The 19,129-nt window shown below is 49.6% G+C and overlaps 1 protein-coding gene across 2 annotated transcripts in view; it reads right to left on the bottom strand.

Annotated features, from left to right (window-relative positions):
• RPTOR (regulatory associated protein of MTOR complex 1) overlaps nucleotides 1-19,129 on the bottom strand; it is a 103,702-nt gene that overhangs the window by 64,484 nt on the left and 20,089 nt on the right. For both annotated transcript variants that reach the window (XM_058038669.1, XM_058038670.1), the window contains exons 4-7: nucleotides 10,954-11,112; nucleotides 7,872-8,018; nucleotides 5,562-5,737; nucleotides 1,512-1,571 (exon numbers count right to left, since the gene is read on the bottom strand). In XM_058038669.1, coding sequence (XP_057894652.1) covers nucleotides 1,512-1,571; nucleotides 5,562-5,737; nucleotides 7,872-8,018; nucleotides 10,954-11,112 — 542 coding nt within the window. The remainder of the gene's footprint in view (nucleotides 1-1,511; nucleotides 1,572-5,561; nucleotides 5,738-7,871; nucleotides 8,019-10,953; nucleotides 11,113-19,129) is intronic.

Here is a 19,129-nt window from a genome sequence, read left to right as displayed (position 1 = left end):
ATTACCAGGGATTTATTCCCATAACCATTCCTTAGGCTTTTCCCAAACTTTCTGACAGCAGCACAAAGCCCAGCTCACTCAGCAGCCACACCTCCAGCACAGATGATCTGAGGCCTTGGGATCAAAGAGAAAAGTGCCCCCAAGGCAGGAGGAACATGGACAGAGATGCTGCCAACAAAAGTCTCATCAGGTGGCAGCCAGAAGTTCCCAAATTCCCAACACTCCACCAAAATTCCTTTGTATTCTGCTGTCTGGCTCCAGCAAAGATCTTTATTTCTAAGCTGAGGCATTGTTTGGCTTCATCTCAGAAGATGTGTGATGGAAATGCACATCAGGACCCACCCCACGTTCCCTCATCAGGACATGGGCTGAGCCTGGATAATTGGAAATTGGAGCCCTTCAGAGAAGGTGCAGCTTCATTTAGCCTCAAAGTCTGCAGCTTAATTGCAATATCAACTCCTTCCCCAGCTTTAAAGACAACTGAATTATAAATTACAATATACACATAGGCAATCCAGGAATTATTCCAGCTCTGTCTCCAGACTGCAATAAAAATCTGTGTTTTCCATAACTGATACAAGGAGCAGAGGAAGATGATGAGGTTTAAATATTTGATATCCACAGGAAGCTGCTGCTGGCACACGCGTGTGCTGTGGCACAGACAGACCGAGAGCCTGAACAAAAACCCATTTCTGCCAGGAAACCTTTATTGAAAGAGGATTTAAGCTGCAAGTGCTCTGTGAGGCTGAGTCAGAGCTGCCTCAGCCCTCCAGTGACCTCACCACGTCTCTGATTAGAGACTCTTGTAGCAATTGTAAATTCATTAACTTGCCACAGCCATTGTTTATGCAGTGGCCTGAGGTGGCCTGAGCCTCCTCCTCACCCCCAAAGCTGTGCACCCCTCTGGCACTCAGCCCCAGGGAGGTTTCATTCCTGCTTTCCATCTCCTCGAGGCCACAAGAAACCCAAACCCAGCACATTTTACCCAGAGCTTTCAGAGGCAGCAACACCCAAGAATGGTGAATCCTCTCCCTGAAAACCTCTCTGACACCTCCTCTGAGAGACAGGGTTTGTCTCTGCTCTGTCAGTTGTAAAGTGTATTTTTATTTTGGTCCAATGAGTGTCCCTGAAATGCAGCTTTGTACAGATTATCACTCACTCTCCCCAGCTGAGAGGAGATATTCAATTTTTCCCATATAAAATTAACACAATTAAAACCCTCAACCCTGCTGATGAACCTGGCTAACCCAGCACACCTCTGTGAAGGGCTGGCAGCACTGAGAGGCTTTTTGAACCCCAGCTGATGGCAAACATGCCAAAATGGCTGAGGGAATGGGAGCTGCTGTGATCTCACCCCATTACTGCTCAGGACCCTTGGCAGCTCCATTCCCCCTCACTGAGCACCTGGGAGCTCTGGGATCACCTTTCTGCTCAGAATTTACACTTACACCCAGATTTCTGCTCTCCTGACCCCTCCTAGGACACAGCAGTACAGTTAAAGCTTGACTTACTTCTCTATTAAATCCAGCGTGACTCCTGGCACCAGCCTGACACTCTTCTGCATGCAGAACCTGGGGAGAGACAGTAAAACACAGCTCACTAATTGAGTGCTTAATGACCGGGCTCTGTGGGGAGGAGGGCTCTTCACTGCCCTGCTCCTGCCTTTAAAATGCTCTTTGGGCAGGGAACTTCAGCAGGGTGTGATCAGAGCCAAGCCAGGCCCTCAGTTTGTCACCCATTTGTCACCCTGGTGCTTCTGGGGCCGTTTCCATCGCCAGGTGTCACAGCTGGGCCACTGCAGCTGTCAGGGTGACAAGTGTTCCAGCACACCAGGGAGGGGGAAAAGGGCTCATAGCATCCAGCACAGCCCCTGGGAGAGCAGGACAGAGCAGGGAGGTCGTGGTTGTGCTGCTGGAATAGTCCTTAGCCTTGCCTGGGCTTCCCTGGATTAGGGCAAGGCGGGCAGAGGCGAGAGGAACACGCCAGGTTCAGACACCTCTGTTATTTCATTAAAAAACCTGCTGACTCCATTTCCTCAGCCTTACAAGTCCCACTACTCCAGGAACAGCAGCCCTGGAAATGCAGCCCTGTCAGCAGTGCCTGGAAAATCCCCAGAGCTGCTTGAGCAGAGTGTGTGGGCAGGGGGGAGCTGCCCCCTCCTGCAGCCCCTCTGGGAGCACAGGGCAGCACTGGGAACGCAGCTCCAGGATGGAAATCCTGCAAATCCAGCTTGGAATGGCTTCCCTGACAGCTCCAGGATGGAAATCCTGCAATTCCAGCTTGGAATGGCTGCCCCTGACAGCTCCAGGATGGAATTCCTGCAATTCCAGCTTGGAATGGCTGCCCCTGACAGCCCCACATCCCCAGCCCAGTGCCCCAGCCCCTCAGGAACCCCCTCACTGCTCTTTGAGGAGGAATTTGCCCCTCTGTGCATCTCATTTCCCCCTCTCTGGGACACCAAGGGCTCAGCTGCCCAGCAGTCCCATCTCCCCCATCTCACCAGAGCCACATTATCCATGTCCAAAGGGTTTCTCCCCAGATGAAGGGGAGAACAATTACTTATTAAAAACAGGACATGCAGAGCTCATTTCTGAGATCCTGAGCACCTCTCCAGTTCCCCTGCCTGAGGAGCATCCACTGCAGCCCAGGACTGGGACAGGCTCTGGAAGCTCGTGGTCCCCAGGCTGCTCTCCTGATGTGTGTGTCATCCAGCACAAAGAAAAGCCATAAAGATCCCAGGAACCTGCAGTGGGATCCCTGTGCAGTCTGCTGAAATATAAAATTCTTGTGACAGTGCATTACAGAGCCATGCAGGGAAATTCCCTCCCAAACAGCTCCAGGCAGACTCAGGCTGGCAGAGCCAGGTCTCTGGGATGAGGTTGGAGAGTTTAACCCTTCTGGGGGTGCCTGGAAGGACCAGGAGAGCAGCCCAGCTCTGCAGGGTGATATCTGCTGCCCCCAAAGCAGAGTGGTGGCCCTGGAGTGCCCCAGGCCAGCTTGGGGCAGCCTGGGACAGTGGAAGGTGCTGATAGTCCCAGATTAGAGAAGATAAACCTCAAACTCCAGGTTAGACAGACTTGGACACCCTGGGACAGTGGGAAGTGTCTCTGTCCATGGCAGGGGGTGGCACTGGATGGGCTTTCAGGTCCCTCCCAGCCCAAACCCAGAAATGCAGGAAATAGTGCTCAGTATCATGGGAATAGTTTGAAACCCAGTGTAGTTTGTCTAAACCAAATGTGGGACACAGGATTGGCTGAGCTGACCCCAAAATCTCAAGCAGAAATGCACAATGAATGCATTAGGGAAAACTCCACAAAACACCTTAAACAGGGCAGCAGCAGGCACAGCTCTGGTCCTTTCCCATTCCCTTCCCATGCTGGCTGTGCCTTCTGCAGGACACAGTGCCCATCTCCACCTCCCCGTGGCTCTGCTCTTTGGGGCTTTTCCAGCCCTTTGCAGGACCCCACCCCTCAGTATGGACAGGATGTCACAGCCCCCAGGCCCTGAGGGCGCCGAGTGTGTGGCTCAGCTCACTGTCACCTTCCAGGAGCGCTGGCACATGAGTCAGCCCTGAGCTGTGCCTGCAGGGGAGCTGCACAGCCAGATCCCTCAGGATTAACAATCCCTGCAGTGAAGCAGAGCTCCACCGCTGCTCAGCAGCCCTGCCCGCCTCAGGATTAACAATCCCTGCAGCTTAGCCCCCAGCCTGCCTCGCCCACAGCTTTATATAGCTGCAGATCTGCGTGCACCACGTCAGCAGCCACCACACACACAAGGACAGCGAGCATCCACACGGGCAGGGCACCCTCCAGGCTCCTGCAACTGCAGCTGGCACCAGTGCAGCTCCCTGCCCCACATCCCAGGGCCTGGCTGGCCTGTGCTCCTCCTCCCAGCAGCAGATTCACTTCCCTGGAATCACACAGGAGTGGCTGCAGCTGCAGCCCCAGCTGATGAGGGATTTTGTCCTTCAGTGACTTTGCTACAGAGAACAACATGGGATGGATAAACGTTTATCCGAGCTTCCACTTGCCCATAAATTCCCTGTGTGAAACCTCATTAGAGGGCCAGTCTGGAGCTGCACAAATGTTGCATTTCAAAAGCAGTTCCACAGGGTTCTGGGTCAGCTTCAGGACAAGGGCTGAGATGAAGGAAAAGGGAAGTTTTAATGGCAAAAGGTCTCTGTGTTGATTTTTGGTTAACCACAGCTTGGCTCAAACCCTCAGACTGCAGCAGAGGGTCTGCTTTTGCATTTGCTGTGTTTAACATCAGTAAAAACCGATGATCCACAGCAGCACTTATTATTTACAGGATTGCATGGATAAAACCACACCTGCAACAATGCCAATCACCTGGGAGCACAAAGGAGCATAACCTTCATCAGAGAACAAAATTCCTGAGAGTGCAGTGAACACCACACAACCACTGCATTGGAAATGGGAGGAAATTCCTCACTACCCAGGAGCTCCCTTGGCACCTTCCAGCTGAGGCTGAGGTGTTTAGACCCTTCCCTGAGCAGTTTTACAAACACCTTTCCTGTCAAACAGCTCAGAGGGTCTCCCATGCAGGTGTGGCCTGTGCAGAACCTGCCCTGCTCAGCCCCTCAGCCACGTTCCCATGGAGATGAGAACAGGAAATTCCTGAGCAGATCACAGCATCCCAAAAAAACCTTTCTCAGCATATCTAACAAACAAAACCCACCAGAAAACCTCTCCTACAGAACTTCACACACCCAAACCTGAGCCTGGCCACAGGAACTCGCTCGGTTTGCTGCTGCTGGGAAACAGAATTGTGATTAATTACAAATATCCCCAAAGGGCAGTGAGTAACTCTTGGAGCTGTGGTGACAATTCCTCACCACCACCTGCAGTGTCTGTGGGCTTCTGCCTGTTCAAACCTCATCCAGCAAATGCCCTGATGTTTTTCCAGTCTGGACCAGGCACAAACTTGAGAGGAGCAGCTGGAAGGGCCTTTGGGAATGGAGCCTCTGGGAATGGAGCCTCTGAGCTCAGGTCCCTGGTGCTGGGTGAGCTCTGCTCTTGGAAAGCTCCTGCCCTCTGGAGCAGCCTTTTCTACCTTCCTGCCTAATTAACTTGGGCTGTCATTCCAGAACATCTTTCCCTGGTTTATCACTCCCTTCCTCTCACTCCAGCACTGTTTAGAGCTACTGCATTATTTACAGCAACTGCAATATTTGGAATGTGATTTGTGCAAAGGACACTTTGCAGAGAGCTGTATTGCACTGTGTACCATCCCTGCTCTCTGAGGAAGCAGATATTTAATTCCCAGATCAGTAACCCCCTTAATCTGAGCAAACCTAGATATTGAGCTGGAAACTAAAACACTATAAGTAGAAGATAACAATATTTTCACCTTTCTAGCTCTCATTAATAAGCCTCCGTCCCCAGTGCCCTGTTCAAACCCTGCTGTTCAATATTGCAGGGTTGCTCTGGGTCAGGAGCAGCTTTTGTACCCCAGGCAGGGGCAGGGGGAGCTTTTAGGAGCAGATTTTGTGTTCCCCAAGCCCAGGCAGGGGACAGGGGGGTCGGGGGGTCCCCACTCACCAGCGCAGAGCAATCTTGATGGGGGTGGTGAGGCAGGAGGTGAACAGGTCTGCAGGCAGGTCTGGGATCATGGGCAGCAGCTCGTTGGCCTCACAGGCTGCCAGCTGGATGCAGTTCTTCATGGAGGGGGGCAGAGGCATCTGGGCAAGGGGGTGGTTGGGGTTGATGGCAGCCACCTGTGGAGAACAAGGCAATTCCCCAGGGAGAGTCAGGGAGAGATGCCAGTGTGGCTGCACCAGCACAGCTTTAACTCATATCCCATTAACAGCATTCAAAGTCCAAAGTCAGTCCAGAAATACCCCATAGATCAAACCTCAGTCTATAAAAATGCCCTACAGACCAACATTCCCATTCTCCAAAAGCACAGGGATTCTCCTGTTTAAGATTTTGACTAAGATCTTTGAGACTAATAATTATTATTGAGACTAATAATTATTATTGAGACTAATAATTCAGGGTGAGAAAACATCAATAATCTTCCCAGCACCTTTGTGAACCAGGTAAACAAAGTGAATTTCAGCCACCAAAGTTTCTTTCCAACATTTTGCATTTCTTTCATTAGGGCAAGACATGGAATCAGGAGGTGAGAATCCCTCTGGCAGATTAAAGGAAGAGCAAACTCCTCTGATCTGCTTGCAGGGAAATGGGGAACAATTATCCTGATCACTCTGGCAGCCCCTCTGGAGCATGAGTTGCAGCTTTGCTTCACTCTTCATGAATCTGAACAATTGGATAATTTATAATTTTCCAAATGAATTCCCCTGCACGCTCTCGTGCTGCTGTGAGCAGGGCTCTGCTCCCTGTTCCCCACGAGCAGCAGCCTCAGTCAGGCACCAGGAGTTAATGAAAGCTAAGGACAGAATGAAAAGCAGACACATAACCCTGGAAGTATTTACATCACCAGATTAACTGGCAGTGTTAACCTGTGCTGCAGCACTAAAGCAGCTGCCCCATGGAGCCTCACAGCATGATAAATCCCAGGGAAGATGGAATGGAATGTTTGTTGGAACAAAGGCTTTGTCACTCGTGCTCATCCTCCTCCCCTGGCTGGATTTGCAGAGGTTTCCCTGCACAAACTCCACCTGAGCCCTGGATCTGCCTCTCAGAGGGGTCCCTGGGGCTGCTGCCCCCTCAGCAGCCTCCAAGTCCTCTGGAGCTCAGCACCAGCCAAGGGCAAAAGGAATTTGGTGAAGACAGCAGGGAAAGGGAGGGTGAAGTCAGACCTGCTCAGCCGGCTGGGGAACAGAATGAGAAACCAACCCCACAGTGCTGGAGAGAGCTTTGTATCCACAAAGGAGAAAGGCCCCAAAATATCCCAGTGGAGCCCCAGGCTGATGGGGAAACCTGGGGAAGGACATTCAGACCCCCTTCTCTGACTCCTGCTCCAATTCTATTGATCCTGTCTGGCAGCTCCACGTTCTTCCCAAGCCACAGACCATGGGAAGCTTCCCATTGTTACAAAATATGGAATTATTTTATGGAGAGAAGGAATAATTAAATTATCTGTATATCCCAGACTATCAGGCTGTGTTCCTCAGTACATTGGAATTTCAACCTGCCAAAAAGCCCCCACTAAAGCATCTCCAAAATCTGGAATTCCAAAGGAAAGGGTTGACAGGCAGGGACACCTAACATCTGTTTGGAGGTTATTTGTGACACTCAGTTGCCTGATTAATTACTATTCCTTCCTTGAAGCTTTGGGGTTTCTAATCCAGTGTCCTAGAAGTGTGAGAAGTGAATCTTTACAAATGGGAGCTTCAGGCAGCAGGGGGGAGGCTGCACAGAACATTCCAACTTCTTCCCTTTCACTTTGCATTTCAGATTTGCTTCAATAAATTTATTACTAATTCCATTTGCAACCAAAGACAGCTTTTCATTGGGAACACATTCCACACTCTGCAGAACTGGAACCACCAGGACAATCCCAGTGTGGATCAAGTTTTTGTTCTTCCACATTTTTGCATTCACTTCAACAGCACAAAACCACAACTGCATCAAAATACAGCCCCAGATCCCAGAGTTTTGCAACCAAAAAAATGATGTCTTGTTCACCTCGGCATTCATCTCAGCAGAAAAGACCATTAGGGCCCAATATGATTCTATTAACATTAACATTTAATTAGTGCTTGTATTAAAAATCATTCCAAGTTTAATGGGATAGCAAACTGAACCAGAAAGATCAGAGTGGCAAAGCTATTTGCAAATTAATTTGCCTTCCAACACGGTTTTAAACACATTTTTCAGTGTACACAGCAAAGCAAGCTCGAACTCCATTTGTGCTCAGTGAAGGGCAGCAGGCTGAGCTCTCACCTCCAGCTCCTGCTCTCTCTGTAGTGCAAACTGCTTGAAGGACTTGACAATGAGGCCGGCGTTGGAGCAGTCGTAGACAAAGATGGAAGGGCTCCCCATCCAGGTCTGCAGGTCGTAGATGGACAGGGGGATGTACTGGGTGTAGTTCTGCAGGGGGAGAGGAGAGGAAAGCACCACTGCAGTCACCAGGGAAGGAGCAGGGCCTGCACTGGGTCCACAAAACCCAACTCTGAAAGCCCTAAATAAATCCTAGATTGGAATTATTGATGAATACAAACCTCAGTCAGGATCTGCCAATAGTGAGGATGTGAGCCCAAGTCAACACAAGCAACAAGCAGCTTTTATTGTGGCATTATTTGAAACAACCAACTCTTACAAAAAAAAAAAAAAAAAAAAAAAGCCCAAAACTTTGCCAAGAGTTTTCAGTATCAGATATTTAGAGCTCTGATATGTGCTAACAACTCCAAACAGCATTTAATAGTCCAATTTTATCCCAAATTTCTGCAACACTGATAAAGGATGCAAACCAGCTGTCTTTAATTTAACATCAAACATCTTAAACTGAAAACCCCATCAATAAATCAGGATGGCTAATTAAGCCCCTGCAGCCCATCAGCACTACCCCGCCTGAGCCTAACGAGATGCTTCATAATTTTATTACAGCTTTAGCTTCTGTGCAACTTTCCAAATTATCCATTAAAATTAAAACCAACAAAGCTGCCTTCAACAGAGTGAGGTGCCCACAGTTCCCTTTCTGGAAATAAGGAGGATCTTGTTCCTTGTCTTCCATCTTAATGAACGCCCCCAAATAACTGGAGGCAAGAGGATAAAAATCAGCCACTTAAAACCAGTTCTGAGGAGCCAATCCTGGACCAAGTGAGCTGAAAATATAAACCACAGATTCCTGCCTGCAAAGAGTCAGCACCAAACAGCCAGTGGCTGCCAGCAGGATCCTTTTCAGCTGCAGGCAGAGAGTAACCTGGTGTTCCTCCAAGCCTGAGCTCAGCCCAAAATCCTCAGGAAAAGCTGTGATGTTCCTATTAACATCAGCAGGATGATGGATGGGATCATAACTCTCATTTAAATTCAAGAGACTTAAAATAGCTGTAATAAAACCGGTAAACTTTTTACAAAAATCAAATTTTCAAGGGCACGTATCAGCGTTGGTAAAGACAGGAGGTACCATAAACCATGTGTTATGCAAGGCAGGGAGGGGAAAGGCATTTCCAAATCCCAGCTTTGCCCATATATAATAGTTTGGGTTGGTTCATTAACATGAATAGGGAAATTTGTTGATAAAAGCTGAAGTTTTAGGGAGCTGGAGCTCTGCAAATCACTGTGGGGTGGGATGAGGAATGAACTACCTGTCCTCAGCACAGCCTTTCTTAAGGTCACCCCTCACGTGCAGCACACGCCAAGCCCAGGAAGTTCCACATAAAAACCTGCTCTGACACATCCCATCAAGGACATTTTATGGGCAGGCATTGTTTTACCTTTACATTTCCAAGGCATCTTGCTCCAGCTATGATCAGATTATAGCTCTGATTAATACTGTGGTATTTCCGAGCAGAAGAATTTTATGTTCCAACTCCACTGTGGGGGTCACATAAACCATCCAATTTGCTAATGATATGTAAATGAGGCCGTTTGAAGCAAGAAGGGGTGTTAAAGCAGAGTGGAAGGGTGATGCTTTGGTTCTGCTGCCACCCTGGGCTGGACACACAGTTTGTTCCCTAGAGGAGAAGTCCCTGCTCCAGCACTGCTCCACCATCCCTCTGTGCCCCTTCCCAAAACCACAGCTCAGCTGAAAACTGCTGATGAACAGATTCTATCCCCAGTTGTTTAGTGAACAATCAGAGATATTGAAAATGTGCAGAGAAGCTCCTCAAAATGTCAGAATAAACATGTCTGAAGTAGGGGCAGGTTGATTTTTCTCCTTTTGAAGCCATGTTGAGATTTGCACAGGAGACAGCAACTAAACTAGAACATTAGTCCTTACTGATACAACAACACCTGCAAAACCAAGAAATCTGCCCCATAAGAATCTGTGAAGAAAATATGTAAACACATCTAGAAAGAGAAAATTTTATAGACATGTACAATAGCCCTTACCAACCAATAAACTGAGTCTCACTGTACTGCTCACCAATGAAGTTTAACAGGGTACCTTCTCAAATTTCCTATAAATTCATTACAGCTTTAGCTTCTGTGCAACTTTCCAAATGATCCATTAAAATGAAAACCAAGGGAGCTGCCTTCAACAGAGTGAAGTGCCCACAGCTCCTCTTTCTGGAAATAAGAAGGGAACCATCTTATTTACAGATGGAACCATTGTTCCACGTGTTGCTCCATCTTAACAAACACTCCCAAATAACTTATAAATATAAACAACGTAAATACAGAATGGGCTTTTCCTTCATGAAGAAGCTGAGTCCTGTCTGGTTATTATACAAGTGAGGGTGGGCAGGCCCTGGCACAGGTACCCAGATCTGCTGTGGCTGCCCCTGGATCCCTGGCAGTGCCCAGGGGCAGGTTGGGCATTGTGGCTTGGACACCCTGGGACACTGGGAGGTGGCACTGGGCAGACTTTAGGCTCCCCCCATGCCACAGCAGTGCGGGTGCAGGACTCACAGGCTGCTGTGCCCTGTGCAGGCCGCAGGGCTGGCACACCCACCTTGTTGGAGCCCCAGATGTCCCTGTGCAGGCCGCAGGGCTGGCACACCCACCTTGTTGAAGACCCCGATGTCCCTGTGCAGGCTGGCACACCCACCTTGTTGAAGACCCCGATGTCCCTGTGCAGGCCGCAGGGCTGGCACACCCACCTTGTTGGAGCCCCAGATGTCCCCGTGCAGGCCGCGGGGCTGGCACACCCACCTTGCTGAAGACCCAGATGTCCCCGTGCAGGCCGCAGGGCTGGCACACCCACCTTGTTGAAGACCCAGATGTCCCCGTGCAGGCTGCGGGGCTGGCACACCCACCTTGTTGAAGACCCAGATGTCCCCGTGCAGGCCGCAGGGCTGGCACACCCACCTTGTTGAAGACCCACATGTCCCCGTGCAGGCCGCAGGGCTGGCACACCCACCTTGTTGAAGACCCAGATCTCGCCGTTGACGGTGGGCCGGGGCACGCCGTGCCCGTTGTAGTGGAACAGCACGCGCTCCTCCTTGGCGTTGCGCCGCAGCGACGTGCACAGCTTCTTCACCTCGTCCACCGTGGGGTCCAGGCTCTGCTTGTACCTGGCCTGGGACAGCAGGGACACGGTCACTGCTCGCAGCCCCTGCCAACGGGGCCTCAGCTTTGAGCTGTTGTATTCCCCGAGCCTGTACTGCCTTGGTAAATAACTCTGAATTTCACACAAAGTGTCAGCAGTTCTCCTCACAGCTCAGTCACTCAAACCAATCCTTTTCCAGCCCCAGAACCAAGGACACCACTGCAGCTTCGGTACAAAAAGTGTAAACAACAAAAAGGCCCAAAAGGCTCAAAAAGTGCAAACAACAGAGAATTGAGGAGAGCAAACTGAGAGGACAGGACTGCAAAACCTGGAGCTGTAATGGGACAATGCACCCCAATATGGAAATGGAGCAAAACTTATAAAAATGTGAAAACTCCCGACCCATCATCCATCTTGGGTGCAGCCCTGGCTGGGCTCTTGTGCTGCCCAAGGTGGATCCTTTGAGGCATTTCAATAAATCCCTGCTTTATTCTTTAACTCTGTCCAGCCTCTGCTGCAGGTACCCCACACTGCCAATGTTGTGTGTTTCCTTTCCCAGAGCAGTGTGGATAGGAACTGGCTGCTTTGGGAAAGCAAACACAGAACTTTCACAGTGGGGCTGGATAAGCAAAGTGTGTCTGCTGCTGTGGGACCCACACACACCAACAGCACGGGCTGGAGGGAGCTCAGCACAGCTCCCAGTCCCACCCAGCACACTCATTTTTCAATTATTAACATTCAGAAAGCTGTAGGAAGGGGAAATCTGCATTAGCCAGTCTCACAAGTAACCCCTGATCTAATCCTCCAATTCAGACCCTCTCTACACCTCCAACTGAACAAATTCCCTCTTGGAGAGAGAAAATTGTATAGGTTGGCACCATTCTTGAGACAAAAGGACACAAAAGGCCCAGGAATTTGACGTTCACACAGTCGGGTAAGAAGGGAGAAAAGTGATGGAGAGCCCTTGGAAACTGCCCTTTGCCTTGGGAAAAACTGCTGTATTCCCCCAGCCGTGCCTGTGGACACCCTGTTACTGCTCCTGTGAGCACTGAACTCGGGGCACTTTGGAGGATGGAGGGAAAATCAAACTGGCAAAAACCCCAATGCTTCAAACCCCTTTTAGCTTGGCTCAGTTCAAGACACCCAGGTAGGAGCTGGTTTGTCACGCTCAAAAGAGCATTTTTTTGAAGTAAGGCCAAATAATAACAGAAAGTCTTTCAACTGTCCTTTGAAAGACAAAAACCTGGCTCTTTCTGTCTTCTTTCAGTATCTGCAGAGACTGAAACCCCAGAACCACAATAAAAACCTTCAATCTGATGTAGTGAAATAAAGACCCAAGTTTAAGAGCAGGGCAAACACACCTCTCCAAGAGCTGCCATTGGGAGCCTGTTTATAAACCAAAACTGCAGAAATTTGGGCTTTTTAGGTTTTTCTCTGCAACAGCCAAAGATGAGAAAATGTTAAAATGTCACAGGAAAAGAGGATGAAGGACTTGAATTGTTTATCTGAGAAGCCTGAAGAGCAGATACAGCGCTGCTCAATTAACAGTCAGAGTCTGCAGGCAGCAGGGGAGAGGGAACAATGAATGGCAGCATTTAATGATGGCAACACCCAAGAAAAGCAAGCAAAAGGAGGAAAAATATGAAGCAAGAAGCAGTGATGTGACACCCTCATCCTTTCTGGGAACCTCAGCACTCAGGAAAGCCCAGAGGCTGCATTAATCTTCCCACCTCCTCCTCTCTGCACTCAGAGCAGTGATGGAGACACTGATTTGCAAAAATGTGCCCCTTAAATCCCAGCCTGGCTGCTGGCAGCTTCGGCAGGCACCCAAAGCACAGTGCTGGGGAATTTCAGCTTTTTCCCCTCAGGAGAACAGGCTCATTCCATCCCTCCTCATGTCCCTGGAGCATCAATATTAAACACAGCTCGCAGTTAATGGAGGTGGATTCAGACTCCAAAACTAAAGTCTGTAGATCTCAATTTCCACACTGCAAACAGATCATTTGGGCTGGAGAAACACGAGGAGGAGGGAATGGAAAGGAGGGAGGGAGCTGTGAATAAGCACAGTCTGAGCCCTGGTGCCAGCTCAGGACTCAGGTGGGAGTTTTAGCCACGACAAGAACCAGGTATGTGAGTAACACACCAGCCCAGGTGCTGCCTTTTTTGGCTTTTTCTTTCCCCCATCATTATTCCTCTTCCTTCCGAGTCAAGGTGCTGATTCCTTCCCCTCCAGCTCCCAGCAGGAGCTTTCCAGCACTAATGAGGGCAAAAGGTAACAGAGCCCAAAGCTCTGTGGGGCTTCACCCCAGCAGCTCCTGCAGGTGCCACAGCCCAGACTTGGGGCTGTTCTCCCCTCTTTCCATGATCCAATGCCCTGAACAGCAGGCTGCCCTCGTGCCACCCTCAGGTGCTGCTGACAGGTGTTTGCTGCAGCTTGGCAAGGAGCTCCCTGGTGCCATTACAGACAGGACACTGCCCTCCTCACCCTCACCTGGAGCAGCAGAGCTGTCCAGAGCACCCTGGTGGGCATGGCAGCTGCTCCTCTGTGGGACTGTGAGCTCCTCAACACCTCCTGCCCCACTGGAGAGCTCCTGTCCAAGGCAATAACCTGGTGGCCTGATCAGGAGATTCTCATTATTCTGCTCACACAGCAAAGTCAAAAGTTCTGCTTGTGTATTGTCACATTTCTGTGAAACATTCTGGTTTATCCAGCCTTGTCCCTGTTAACTTGAGACAGTTAGAATGCCAGTTTTTAAAACATTTCACCTCTCAGTGTTGGAACTTCAGGACTGATAAAACACTGTGCTGACTTGCAGGAAATGGGAGGAGTTTCAATAGAAAGGAGTTCTGGCACCCAAAGCAGGAAAAGAAACCAGTCTGGGGGTTTCTTTTCCTGGTTTGGGTCCCAAAACTCCCAAGTGGTTTTCCTGTGGACATTTCCCATGTGTAATGCTGAAATGGGAAGGGAGATGGTGACACTCTGAAGCATGGTGTCAATCATGCCCTGACATCCCCACAGAATGACCTCCCCAATTACTGCCTGTTTGTTTCACAAGGGATTTACCTCTTTCAAAGGGAAAACAAACCTGCCAGGTGTTAGTGCCTAGCAGGGCACAGCAGTGACCTCTCCAACACAGAGGGGAAAATCCCCTTCAGTGGATCCATCAGCTCCTGCCCCACTGGAATGTCAGGATGCACTGGGTGCTGAAATTCCCACAGCCCTCTGCATTTTGAGCTTAAATGACTGGCTCTGCTTTGGACACTTCACCCAGTGACAGGTTTGCCTTTAATTTTCAATGGGACCGAGACACCGAGGAGGAGCCCCAGGCAGAGCCCCCTTTCCTGAGAGGCAGGGCTGCAGCAGCCCCGTGGCTGTGCCAAAGGGCTTGGCTGTCACCTGAGCCACCAGAAGTGGCTCCTCAGCACCTGCCCAGCCCAGCTCTGCTCACCCTGCCAGCTGCTGAGGCCAGGGACAGCTCAGGATCAGGGCCCTGAGGAGGAACGGATGCAGAGTGCCAGAGGTGACACAACAGGGGCCTGAAGCTGCTGATGTTGCTCAAGTCTCAGTGGCAGTGGAAAGTTCTGGCAGCCAGGCCAGGTTCCATCACCTCTGGCACTGCCCAGCCCAGCAGGCACTGCTGGAGCCCCACAGCTCTGTCAGCAGGGAGATGGACACTTTCCCCTTAAGAAAACATCAGGATAAACCTATTTTCTCATCAAAGCTATAAAATTCAAGTTTCCCCTTTCATTCTGCAGCCCAAGAGCTCAGTCTTTGTTGCAGAAGGGCTCAGACCACAGCCTGTGTGTGATCCCACACCAAAACCCCAACCCTGGCCCAGCAGACACAAAGCGTATGAAAAATGCATGACAAATGTCTCTGCTGGCATCCAGAGCCTCTGCTCTTCACAAGCTCTAACATCATCCATCCTCTTCTCATTCAGCAGAACAAATCCTGAAGTCACTCCCCTTTTATCCCCAAGATACCTTACTGAATGTGTTCCAAATTTATCCACAGAAGCAACTACTCCAACATTCAGTATTTTATACTGAAACTGCCTTTTACACCTCCTTGCAGAAGAAGGATGCTCCTACCCAGAATCCATAATGAGATATAAAAGCTTTATTTGGCTGGAGATGGAGTTTTTTTTAAACAGCTTCTGGGTGACAAAGAATCCCAAATGCAAGTGGCACACACAAGGCACTGTATGTGGTGAGTGAAAGAAATAAAGCAGAGGCAGTTCAGCTGCAGGGTTTGAGGTTCCAATGCTCCTCCTGAACTGCTGCTCTGGGGGGTCTGTAGCGTCCCCTCCAAGGCAATTCCATGATTCCACACCTGCAGGACATGGACAACCTGGGATGGAAGGTTTCCTTTCCTGCTGGGTGGGATTTCCTGGAGGAACCAGTCCCACCCAGTCATCCCAGTGCAGAACCATCACCTGCACACTGGGCTGCCAGCAAAGCCTCCCCAGGGTGGATCCCACACTCTGAGATTCAGCTTTCCCTCATCCTCAGCAGTGCTTCCTCCTAATCCAGATCCCCAGGAGCAGCCCAGGGTGCAGCTGCCTCTTGGAGCAGATCTGCAGCCCAGTTTCCAAAAGCAGAGAGAACATTAAACCTGTGACTCTGCCATGCACACAGCCAGCCTACTCCACATGATTTAATTAAAAGGAATCAAAGCAAGCTAATTATTCCAAGAGAGGGGTTTTGGAACAATGCCCAACTTGGAAAAACTCCACTATAGGAAGCCTCCCAAAGAAGTAAGAGACTGAAACCCAAGAGGAACGGCACCAGCAGCTTCCAGGGCAAGGTGGGCAGGTTGCACACAGCTCTCCTGGCTGAGTTACAAACCCATCCCTGCTGCTCAGGGCTCCATCCTGGATCAGCATCCCTGCTCTTCCCTGGGAATTCAGCCACACTAAGGCAAATATCTCACTCTAAGGCAAAGGATAAAACACCCCAGACAGAGATGCTTGAAGACCTGTTAAAGATGAACACTAAAAATCCTGGATTAAGTTTTCTTTTAAGTGAAGAGCATAAAATTGAATTAATTCGTACTCCACTTTCCATGAGGCAGCTGCCAGTTTGATGCAACGTGTTCCTGAGAGTGTCTGGAACAAAGTGGGGCTCAGACACATAAAACAGGCACATATATGTCAGAAATTCACAGCCAGGATGAACATGTGGTGCACAGAGCAGAGCAGCACCATTATATTTTACTTTTGAAATCTCCTGGACACATTGGAGCATCTAAGCAGCGAACAGCAACATGACAAAAAAAGAAAAAAAGGAAAATTCAAGATAGACCAGACAATTTCAGCAAGCTGAGAAGCCCAGAGCTGGTGCAGCCATCCCCAAACACTGTGGGTGACACAGTGAGACCCCCCAGATCCAACACCCCCATCCCATCTCCAGGGACCAAAAAGTATAAACTGAGTTATCTCAATTATTGAATTGCTGAGCATCTCCTGGAGATGGTAAAATCCCTCTGAAAGCACCTGGGTACCAGGAAAGGGGAAAGCAGGAAGAATGACATCAGTGTCCAAAGGAATCCAGAGGAAATCCAGGCTGAGCTCTGAGCTGGGCACGTTGGTGGAATAATAATAAATAAACAGAGCCATGAACAAACACTTTGGGGAAGAGCCCATTCAGCATCCCTAATGAGAAGCCAGACTTTCCAAATCAAACTCTTATCTTGTAGAGTCTCCTGAAGAAATCAAAGAGCACAGAGATGAGAGGAAGCATCTTTTTGATATAAACCCATTTGGATTCCCAGAGGATATTTAACAAGATCTCAACACAGATTTGGAGGAAAGTCCATACATAAAGCCTTGCTGATAAAACAGGCAGGTGGGGGAGAATCCCTAATTTTGTCCGTGGAGGGAAGGCTCTGGGAAGCTCCAAGATGTGTTTGTAGGCTGACTCATGCAGCACAGCCCCAGCCATGCCTGGCAGGAGCAGTGCCTGCTACGGACAGGGCTCAGCAGGGCTGTGCAGGAGGATCTGCACTCACCCATTTCCCTTCCCACTCCATTACTCCAGGCTTTGTCTCCATGTGCTGCCAGGCTGGCCTGCTGCCAGGCCTGCTGAGGGGGAAGCTGTTCTAGTGAAAAACTACAGGCTCCACTCCCAAACAAAAATACTCTGTTCTTTGGTTCATCCAGAACGGTGATTAACAACGCAGCCCTGCACCTCCCCCTGATCCCACTTCAGTCCTGACTGAAGCACAGCACTTCTCCTGCATCAAAGCAAGGCTTGGGATCCTGCATTTACACTGGCTTTGGAGACACAGCAGAGGACAGATGAATTTACAGCTGCTCACGAACACTTTTGGGTTTGCAGTTCCACAATAAACATCCCAGGGTGGGATCTAGGGCAGGATCCCAGGGCAGGACCCAACAGTGCCAGGGCAGGACCCAACAGTGCCAGGGCAGAATTCCAGCCCAGGATCTCAGGGCAGGATCCCAGCAGTGCCAGGGCAGAATTCCAGCCCAGGATCCCAGGGCAGGACCCAGCAGTGCCAGGGCAGGATCCCAGCAGTGCCAGGGCAGGATCCCAGCCCAGGACCCAGCAGGATCCCAGGGCAGCCTGCAGAGCCCATAGGGCAGACACACCCCGAGCCTGTTGTGTGATAAGCTCAGAGATAGCCCTGTAAGAAGTGACTGCAGCTCATCCCCACTGCCCATCAATCACAAACCCAATCACCTCAAGCCCACGCTGATATGGCCACAATAACTCCTGGGTTGGACACATCATGCAAATGCAAATTATTCTGAACCATATCCACTGACTCCAAGCTTCTTAATTTTATATTAAAAAAAAAACCAAAAAAACACCACCTCCTTCAAGGTGTTTTAATTTTAGGCTGTGGGCACATAAAATTACCCTGATGCAAATTCATGAGGATTAGGCCAAGATAATAAAAACTGCATATTTAAGTACAAGGGAGTGTGCTGGAAATCCCAAATTGACGTTACAGGCAGCAGCTTAACCTGGTTAACACAGGCCAGGAGAAAACATTACTGATAAAATTATTAGTCATTGCTAACTTGAAAAATATTCATTACGGTGAGAACAAACTATAACTTTGAGATGCTTTAATTTAAATACTAAACTAAGGCAAAGGGAGACTCCTGCCAGTCTGAGGCAATTCTCTGCAGATATCCGGGTGCATTTCAAGCCCCTCTCCATCTCCCCTGTGCTGATTCCCTCTGGAGCTGCTGGTGCCAGCACAGGAAGGTGGCAGGAGCCAGCTCTGAGCCTGGCACGTCCCCTCCTGTGCCTGCAGCCAGCAGTGGGGACTTTACCTTCCCTCTGCAGTCTCTGACCTTGCTTTCAAGTCCAATGTGAAATGAATTCCAAAGTACCTAATCCTCACTGTGCAGCTCAGGATCCAATAACACTTCCAAAAAAAACGCCTCGGAGCAGTTTGTTCATGAGAACTGATGTTGACAGGGAAGACAAAAATCAGGACAACCAACCTTGAGTTGCTGCTACAATACATCCACAAGACAGGTGTGTTCCTCAGCAGTTACAAGCTGCTTCACACTGCAGGTTTGTGCCAAAGTTCACAGAAATTCCACCCACCAGCCTTCCTGTGTTTGGTACAAATCCTTCCCTCTCTGCTCAAAAACTATTCTGAGAGGGCTGTGTAAATAATTGCTTGCTTTTAAACAGAGGGGATGGTAAAAGAACTCAAATTTGCTTCTCATATGGCAGATCTGCACCCTCAGCCTGGTGACAGCTCGATGGGTCACATCACAGGGTGCCCTAACTGGATTTTAGGAACACCCCAGGCCACATCTTTCAAACCTGCTTAGTCAAACAACCTAACTCCTAAGCAGCAGTGTCAGCTCCATTCCTTCTCTAGAACCTCAGTTTTATGAGCTCTTTAAAGGCTCTGCACCTTCCCGGTTGTTAAACAGAAACCTGGACCTTACTGGGAGCCCAGTTCAGGCTGCAGGAGTACAAACTGGTAACCAGTTTGGTTCTGGACCAGTACAAACTGGTAAATTCTCACACTGGCTGTCCTTACACCCTGGCCTGACTG

The sequence above is a fragment of the Melospiza georgiana genome, chromosome 21 (assembly GCF_028018845.1).
Source record: "Melospiza georgiana isolate bMelGeo1 chromosome 21, bMelGeo1.pri, whole genome shotgun sequence".
Lineage (NCBI taxonomy): Eukaryota > Metazoa > Chordata > Aves > Passeriformes > Passerellidae > Melospiza > Melospiza georgiana.
The sequence above is the reverse complement of the archived record's forward strand: the minus strand, read 5'-3'. Positions and strand labels throughout refer to the sequence as shown.